Source organism: Terrapene carolina, unplaced genomic scaffold (assembly GCF_002925995.2).
Source record: "Terrapene carolina triunguis isolate 2854851 unplaced genomic scaffold, T_m_triunguis-2.0 Scaffold33392, whole genome shotgun sequence".
NCBI lineage: Eukaryota > Metazoa > Chordata > Testudines > Emydidae > Terrapene > Terrapene triunguis.
Window position 1 is genome coordinate 3,216,658 of NW_020697743.1, and position 8,978 is coordinate 3,225,635.

General features: G+C 48.0%; 1 protein-coding gene across 1 annotated transcript in view; it reads right to left on the bottom strand.

The window, feature by feature from the left end:
* The window catches only part of LOC112108264 (alpha-L-iduronidase), a 72,342-nt gene extending 68,012 nt beyond the window's left edge, over window positions 1-4,330 (bottom strand). Inside the window, exon 1 of the mRNA XM_026663367.1 lies at window positions 4,164-4,330. Coding sequence (XP_026519152.1) covers window positions 4,164-4,306 — 143 coding nt within the window. The 5' untranslated portion in view covers window positions 4,307-4,330. The remainder of the gene's footprint in view (window positions 1-4,163) is intronic.
* Between the last annotated feature and the right edge of the window lie 4,648 nt (window positions 4,331-8,978).

The window sequence follows — 8,978 nt, forward strand, 5'->3', positions numbered from 1 at the left end:
CCCAGGGAGCCGTGCGGCAGCTCCCCGCCCCAGCTCACCTCTGCTCCGCCTCCTCCCCGAGCACGCCGTCACTGCTCCACTTCTCCCGCCTCCCAGGCTTGTGGCGCCAATCAGCTGTTTGGCGCCGCAAGCCTGGGAGGGAGAGAAGCAGAGCGGGGCGGCATGCTCAGGGGAGGAGGTGGAGCAGAGGTGAGCTGGGGCGGGGAGTTCCCCTGCGTGCCGCTCCCCCCCCCTTACTTGCTGCAGGCGGCCCTCCCCGTGCCCCCCTGCTCCAGCTCCCTCCGCCTAAATGCTGACGACGACTGGGGCGGCCAAAGAGCCGGCCGCTGCGGTCGCCGCCGAAAGACCCGAAATGCCGCCCCCCAAATGCTAGCACCCTAGGCAACCGCCTAGGTCACCTAATGGGTTGCACTGGCCCTGAACAGAACTGTTGTTTGTACCTTTTCTGCTTTCCTTTTAATCTGTTTTTCTTTCCTTTTGGGGAAACTGTAAATGGAGCTTTATAAATTGTTCCCAAGATGTTTTCAGCTAATCTTAATAATAACCTCATCATTTAAGAAAAAGTTAAAGAAAGCTGGCTTTAACTTTCCTTTCCTGTACACTTAGAAATATGCAACAGAGAGTCCTGTGGCACCTTATAGACTAACAGATGTATTGGAGCATAAGCTTTCGTGGGTGAATACCCACTTTGTCAGACGCATGTGTGACGTTGTGCAGTCTATATGGTTTTATAAAAATATAAGTGAATGTAAGGTAATTGGGATATGCTTCATGCAAAAGGTCTCTTGTAAGGTATCATTACAAAGCTCATAATCTACTGAGTGTGATCATCCTATTTGTAGAAATGTACCACTCTTGTATCTAAAACTAGAAATATAAAACATAACTCTGAGGGCCTATTGTAATTATGTAAAGTGTGGGCCATTAATGATGGTTTGGAATCTTGATGACTCCCATTAACAAGGACCATTGTCTGCAGATGACTGTGTTTACCTGTGAGTCTTCCTGTATATGTGTGTGCTGGCAAGTGAGTAATGAAGTCTTGCAGTGACATGTGATCATGTCACCTGAACTGGAATCCATCTTTAACCTGGTGCTTTTCCAGTGAGGGGGGGTGAAAACCCAGAGGGACAAAGAGTTCCCGCCTTATGCAAAAGATATATAAAGGGGTGGAAGAGAACAGAGGGGAGAGGAGCCATCATGGAGAAGCCCCTAGCTAACACCTAAGCTGGAACAAAAGCTGTACCAGGGGAAAGAATTGTGCCCAGGCCTGGAAGGTGTCCAGTCTGAGAAAAACTTACTGAAGCATCTCTGAGGGTGAGATTATCTGTATTTAGTTTGATTAGGCATAGATTTGCGCATTTTATTTTATTTTGCTTGTGACTTACTTTGTTCTGTCTGTTACTACTTTGAACCACTTAAATCCTACTGTCTGTATTTAATAAAATCACTTTTTATTTAGTAATTTACTCAGAGTATGTATTAATACCTGGGGGAGCAAACAGCTGTGCATATCTCTCTATCAGTGTTATAGAGGGCGAACAACTTATGAGTTTGCCCCGCATAAGCTTTATGCAGGGTAAAACGGATTTATCTGGGTTTAGACCCCATTGGGAGTTGGGCATCTGAGTGCTAAAGACAAGCACACTCCTGTGAGCTGTTTTTGGGTAAACTTGCAGTTTTGGGACAAGTGATTCAGACCCTTGGTCTGTGTTGGAGTCAGACAGGAGTGTCTGACTCAGCAAGACAGGGTGCTAGAGTCCTGAGCTGGCAGGGAAAACAGAAGCAGGGGTAGTCTTGGCACATCGGGTGGCAGCTCCCAAGGGGGTTTCTGTGATCCAACCCATCACAGCATGCATCTGACGAAGTGGGTATTCAGCCACGAAAGCTCATGCTCCAATATGTCTGTTAGTCAATAAGGTGCCACAGGACTCTTTGTTGCTTTTTACAGATCCAGACTAACACGGCTACCCCTCTGATACTTAGAAATATGAAATAAATGTTTTTTATAGCATGGTGTGGTTCAGAAGTTAAACCTTAAACTGTGGTAAAAATATCTTGGGGTTTAGCACTAACTATTCGGTGTCTTTGACGATGTCTAAACAATCAATAACATGGACTGTCCATGCCAGAAACATGACAGTCACAATCAACGCTGCCCTCGGTCTCAGCAGAGAGGTCACATATTGAAGAGGCCCAAAATCTGAACTAGTCTCTCACGCTTGGAAGTAGTCACTCCTAGGTTGGGCTTGAGGCACACTGGCAAATTAGGGACGTTTGTACTTTTTGCTGTCTGTGCATGTGTAGTGCATGGTCATTTGATAAACCACATTTCCAGTGGTGCTAATCTGCTACTCTTCCTGAGCAGTAAAAACACCTTTAAAGATGACTTGCAAAATTAAAAAATGGGATGGTGCCTGTTTTGCTATTTTCTGATGGATAAATAACTGTTAACTTTATTTATTTTATAGGTGGGCGTGGTGCTTCTAATGTTCTGGCATTTCTAAAAGCACAAATGTTGACTCCAGCTTTCCCTCATCTTGTTGTCCTGGAGATCTTAAATGCGAGATCTTAGCTATTAATTTAAAGAGAGGGAGGGAAGTGTGTAAAATCTTCCAGATTTTCTTACAAGTGTTCCCTTGGTGTGAGTTGAACACTGTATGTAAATTAAGAGGAGTTATTTGAACAGTCTAAGTAAAAACACTTTCCATTTTTATCAAGTTTCACTTCCAAGGTTTTTCCAATCTCCTAACACTGGCAGTGCCTAGAGATTCAGGAGACAAGGTGGGTAAGGCAATATCTTTTATTGGACCAACTTCTGTTGGTGAGAGAGAAGACTTTTCGAGCTTACATAGAGCTCTTCTTCAGGGCTGGGAAAGGCACTCAGAGTGTCACAGCTAAATACCTTGTAAATAGTCTGCCAGCATGAGGCATCAGAACCCTGCTCCATCTCCATGCGGGTCCTGGAACCCAGTATAATGTAATAAGGTCACATGGTCACAAATACCTTGTATTTATCTGTGACACTCTGAGTGCCTTTCCCACACCGGAGGAAGAGCTTGGTGTAGCTCGTCTCTCTTACCAACAGACGTTGGTCCAATAAAAGATACCTCCCCAATAAAAGACCTTTCCCACCTTGTCTCCAGCTTAACCTATCACAAACTTCCAGCTGCAGAGTAACCAAGGCACTGCTCGGATACCAGTAATGTGGCAATGGCGTGGATTGGGAACTCTGGCTCCCTAGGATGCTTGACTGGAAAAGGAATCACACATTTCTCAGGCAATGGGATAGATACTCGTGTAAGATGCCACATATTCGTTTGACTGTCTACTTCGGGGTCAGGCAGAGCAGTACAATCCTATCCATAGAGGGGGCAGTAAATCTGTGAGCCTGTTACAATATGCTGGGTTCCTGGACCCACATCGAGATGGAGCAGGTTCTGAGGCCTCAGACTGGCTGTCAGACTGGCAGACTATTTATCCAATGCAAGAAGACAGATGTAGAGTCTCTAAGGCAAAAACAAGGTGAGGGGATGAGAGGTGCACTTGCTGGGAAAAGCCCCTAGAAAAAGTCAACTCAGGAGAAAGGTGGACTACGGTTTGTTTGGGGCTTTGAGCACAATTAAAACACCAAAGTGATGCATGAGTTCTGACTGTTAACCCAGCATGTACTGTCCTGGGAGAAGGCCCTGCATGTTCACAGGCCCCGGAAAGGGGTGGGGAAATAGCTGAATCTTCTATCCTGTCCTAAGACCCAGTTTGCTGCTTGAGACTTAGCTATAGGAATATAATACTGGGCCATGTTCTGCTCTGCTACAGCTGTGCAACCCCCCTGCACTAGAAGAAACTAGTAATCAGTAGCTAAGTGTGTGTGTGGGGGGGGACAGGATATGATGCTTTGACGTCTGCAAAACAGACCCTGAAAATCTATCTGAATTAGGTACCTGCCTTCTCCAATTTACAAGCCCGGTTTAGTTTATCTGCGGGGGCTGTTTAGGTCATAAAGAAAACCCCCCTCCTCCCTCCTGGACTACCCCCTGCGGGGTACCAATGCAGGATGTAAAGGCAGAGCAGCCCGGCTTTCCTACAGGCGGCAGGAACTTCAGGAGGAAGCTTGCTCTCGAGTTGGATGCGGGTGTGTTCAGAAAGCAAAGGGCGCTTACCAGAAGCCAGTGCTTTTCCAGAAGTGCTTCAGGGGCCTTTCAAACTGCGAAACATCCACGTGGAGCACGTAAGATCCCAAGCCCGCGCCGAGCAGCAGGTGCAGGATTATTACTCCGGGCTCCCAGCTCCGAGCCGACCCCATGGGGCCCGGGGAAACGGACCGGGATTACACTAGCGCCGGCCCAGGCTCGGAGCTCTCACTGAGAAGCCGGCCCCCCAACAGGCTTCGTCCCACAGGGGTCCCCCCAGCCAGGCATCCCAGCTGCGGCTCCGCGGGGTCTGGGCACGGGGGCTCTGTGGTTACCCTGCTCGCAGGTCCGCCGCTCTCCTGGTCCAGGGGTGGGAGAGATTCTCCCTTTAGCGACTCCAGCGAAAGCAAAAGCTGCGCCCTGGACATACCCCCCCTCTTCGTGTTACACACGTGGTTTCCCCGGCTGACTTCCTGCTTTCCAAATCTGCCGTGTTAAGGCAGACCTGCACACGTAGGAAAGCAACAGGGACTGGAGACAGCTGCAGAGAAGCGGGGAAGCCAGTGGGGCAGGAAAGGTGCTTGGAACCAGATCCTGGGGGGATTATTATAGCAATTCTGTGCATTACTTGTGGATCCGATTGTGCAGAGAGGTGTTTTCCTGTGGCTGGCTCACCCAGATGGAGTACACCCCAGTAGCCCTGGGGCACTCGAGTTCAGAAGGGAACTCGAAAGAACAGCTTGCAAAGGAGCACTGCCATCAGGGGCCCGTGGGAAAACCTTTGCAACAGTTCCCTCGAACCAGGAGGATGGAGAAGTGCCACGGGGTCGAGAATTGGGCGGAGGGATGAGGAAACTGAGTATTTCAAAATGGTATGAAAACTTGAATTGTAATTCTTGACAGTCAGTGGAAGTGAAATGTTATGTAAGGTATATCCAGTGTTACCTATGAAGCCCCCTGGATTTCAGGGTGCAGAAGCAAAGGTATTTTACAAATGCTCCACGATAATAGATTTGTATGGTAGGAAAACATTCTTAAATAGAAACTTTAGTTATGAAACAACACTTAATATTGTCCCCAAAGTAAAAATGGGGCAATACTGTAAAAGTATATGTTAGAGAGGAATTTGGGTTTCATCACAAAGCAGAAATAAAGATGTTTTCTGCTCCCACATAATCTGCAGTGGCTGTGTGCTGTAACCACACCTTTTCCCTTTAATACTTTGAAGCAATTTTATATAGTGTCTTTCTTTTCAGTGTATCTGTCTTTCCATATCTTCCCCCCTCCCATCTTTAAATGTGGGGTTTTTCTTCCTTTTGTTGCATTTTGGAGGGAGGGGGTGCATTTTTGTTTTCCAGTTTTTGCTTTCTCTTTGAATCTGTCTGTTACGGCTTAGTTTACTTCTCATTTTAACTTTGCTTCTTTTCATTTAGTTCCTCAGTGTCGTCTATTTCCTTGACTTTGTTTCAGTATTTATCATCTCTGCTGGTTTTGTGTTTGTTTTCCCCCTCCCCTTCCCCTTTCTACGTCCTTCCTGTCCTATTACAGTAGTGGTGTCTGGAAAATAAACTCACCTAAGGTGAGGGACTAACACTTACAAAACAACGAGGAGTCCTTGTGGCACCTTATAGACTAACAAATTTATTTGGGCCTAAGCTTTCGTGGGCTAGAACCCACTTCATCAGATGCATGGTGTGGAAAATACAGTAGGAAGATATATATAACAGTACATGAAAAGATGGGAGTTGCCTTACCAAGTGGGGGGTTGAGACAGTTCAATTAAAGTGGGCTATTATCAACAGGATGAAAAATCACTTTTGTAGTGGCAATGAGGGCAATGTAATCAGGGTGGCTCATTTCAAACAGTTAACAAGAAGGTGTGAGTAACAGTAGGGGGAAATTAGTTTTTTTTTTTTAGTTCTTGTAGTGACCCATCCACTCCCAGTCTTTATTCAGGCCTAATTTGATGGTGTCCAGTTTGAAAATTAATTCCAGTTCTGCAGTTTCTCGTTGGAGTCTGTTTCTGAAGTTTTTTTGTTGTTGAAGAATTGCCACTTTTAAGTCTGTTATTGGGCTTATGCCCAAATAAATTTGTTAGTCTCTAAGGTGCCACAAGGACTCCTCATTGTTTTTGCTGATACAAACTAACACGGCTACCACTCTGAAACCAGTCACTTACAAAATAGTTACCCTCCTGAGTCTTTCTTGCCAGACATCCCCATTTTGGTCACATCCCAATTACCTATATTCTACACATACTTGGTGTGTTTGTACTTCTATTGTTTGAAAACTATTTTTAGTAGAAATAAAGAATAATTAAACTGAAAATGTAGAGTTTTTTACACTAAAAAGGAATCTCACAGCACTTCAGTTTTGCCCCATCAGTACTTTTTTCTCTACTCATTTGGGGTGTTTGTTCTACATTTGGGCTGTAGCACGCGGAGAGATAAAGCTAGAACCGTTTAGGTTTATAACCACTCAAAGGGTAGCTTAGCACTCCTTGTGGGTGAGTCCTGCTGTCGACTTCTGACAGCTCTGTCCTTCGCAGATTCAGCTACTGCCAGGAATACATTATGACTTAACTGGATGTACATTTAGAACTGGTCTACACTAGCGTTAGATCAACGTAAGGCAGCTTATGTTGACCTAACTCTGTAAATGTCCATACTACACCATTGCTCCCGCCGATGCAAGTCACCCATTACACCGACATAATAACTCCACCGCCACGAGAGGCTTAGCACTTAGGTTGATGTAGTTAAGTCAACACAGTGTCTGTGTAGACCAGGTGGGGCCAGGCAGAAGCCAGCACCCAAACCCTGAGACCCCGCTGTGCGGGGCCAGGCGTCAGCTGGCAGCCAGACCCTGGACCTCACTGCTACGCGGGGCCAGGCAGCAGCCAGCCCCGTCCCAGATCACGCTGGGCAGCAGATGGACCTGGACCCTGCCGTGCAGGGCCGGGTGGCAGCCGACAGCTGTACCCTGCCGCTGGACCCGCTGGACAGCCGGGACCCGGACCCTGCTGCACCAGGCCAGGCAGCCAGTACCTCCAGCACCTGGCTAGGTGCAGAGCGCAAGGCGCAGGGCCGGGGTGGAGCCTCACCTAAAACCTGGGGGTGCTGCAGCACCCCTGCAAACCCCTAGTTCACAGAGTCCCCCTCCCCCCCAACTTGCCCAGAGACCCACTCTCCCGCACCCTGCCCTCCTATGGCACTCACCAGCCCCAGGCTGGCAGAAGCGCTCTTACAGGCTGCCAGATGCTGTCTCCCCCTCAGGCAGCCCCGCCCCCTGCCAGACCAGAGCAGCTGTGTGCTAATTGGGCCACATGTGGCCACAGGTTGAGAACTGCTGGTGTAGACAATGCGTAACTTACATGGCCTGTTGCTGCCTTTGAGAGCCTGAGCTATGAGCCCTGCGCAGGGCTCACCACCGGAACCCCACTGACCCAGGGCTGACTGCCGGAGCTCTCAGCCCTATGCAGGGCTGACTGCCGGAGCCCATGGGAGCTGTCAGTGCCCCACAATGCCCTATACTGTCAGTTAAATTGGTAGAAGCACTTCTGGTGAGGATGTGCACTGCCAACAGAGGGGGCATAGTGTGGACATGAAAAACCATAGTAATTACTGTGGTGGCTGTACGTCAACCTAACTGAGTCGACTTAATTTTGTAGTGTAGACCAGGCCTTACAGACTGCATGAAAGAGCTTTCAGGGGAGATAGTCAAATTGCCCAGTACTACTCTCTGGCTTTTGTCAGAAAGGAAAGAATGGAGTCACTCAAGCAACACTGTAGTGCCCTGGTAGGACTGCAATGCCAGTGTGTTGAGCTTCATGGTGTAACACCTTGTACATGAGAAGCAGGCATTGGACAAACAATGGGAGTTCCCAGGTTGCAAAGGCCAGGCATGCACATCACAGGTTTCCTTGGTTATTAAAGAGGAAACCTTTATCCACTATTCCTGAGGGCTTATCTTCACCTAAAACACTACAGCTGTAGGGCTTCAGTATAGATACTATCTATGCTGACAGGAGAGATTCTCCTGTTGGCATAGGTAATCCACTTTCCCAAGAGACAGCAGCTAGTTAGACCAAAGAATTCTTCAAGAGAGCTAGCACTGGCTAGATGGGGACTTAGGTTGGCTAAACTACGCCACTCAGTGGTGTGGATTTCTCACCCTCCTGAGCAATGTCTCCTACCCCAACAAACAGGACAGCATTTTGGGACAGATGCTATATATGAATACTTGCTGGAGGGTCAGATGGGCAGTTAAATGGCTTTGAGGGGAACTCCAGGTGTGTTTACATCATTGTACACATCTTCACATCGAACTCCCTTCCCTACACTCCCCTCTACAAACACCCCAATCTACCCCACACAGGCATTCTCCCCTGTATGGTCTGTATGCATCCCCAGCGAGACTGTATACCCCTACTTACACCCACTATGCCCCCCAGAAACCCTATAACCCCCACAAGCCCACTAGAGACCCTATACACACTTATTATGCTCCCAGACACCCTATCACCTGTACATGCCTCCCAGACCCTAAATTAATGGAGATATCCCATCTCCTAGAACTGGAAGGGACCTTGAAAGGTCATTGAGTCCAGCCCCCTGCCTTCACTAGCAGGACCAAGTACTGATTTTGCCCCCGATCACTAAGTGGCCCCCTCAAGGATTGAACTCACAACCCCGGGTTTAGCAGGCCAATGCTCAAACCACTGAGCTATCCCTCCCCCCATACTACAAACACCTATTGTACTCCCCAGAGACCCCATATCCCCTACATACACCCACTCTACTCCCCAGAGACCCCATATCCCCTATAGACACCTACTGTACTCCC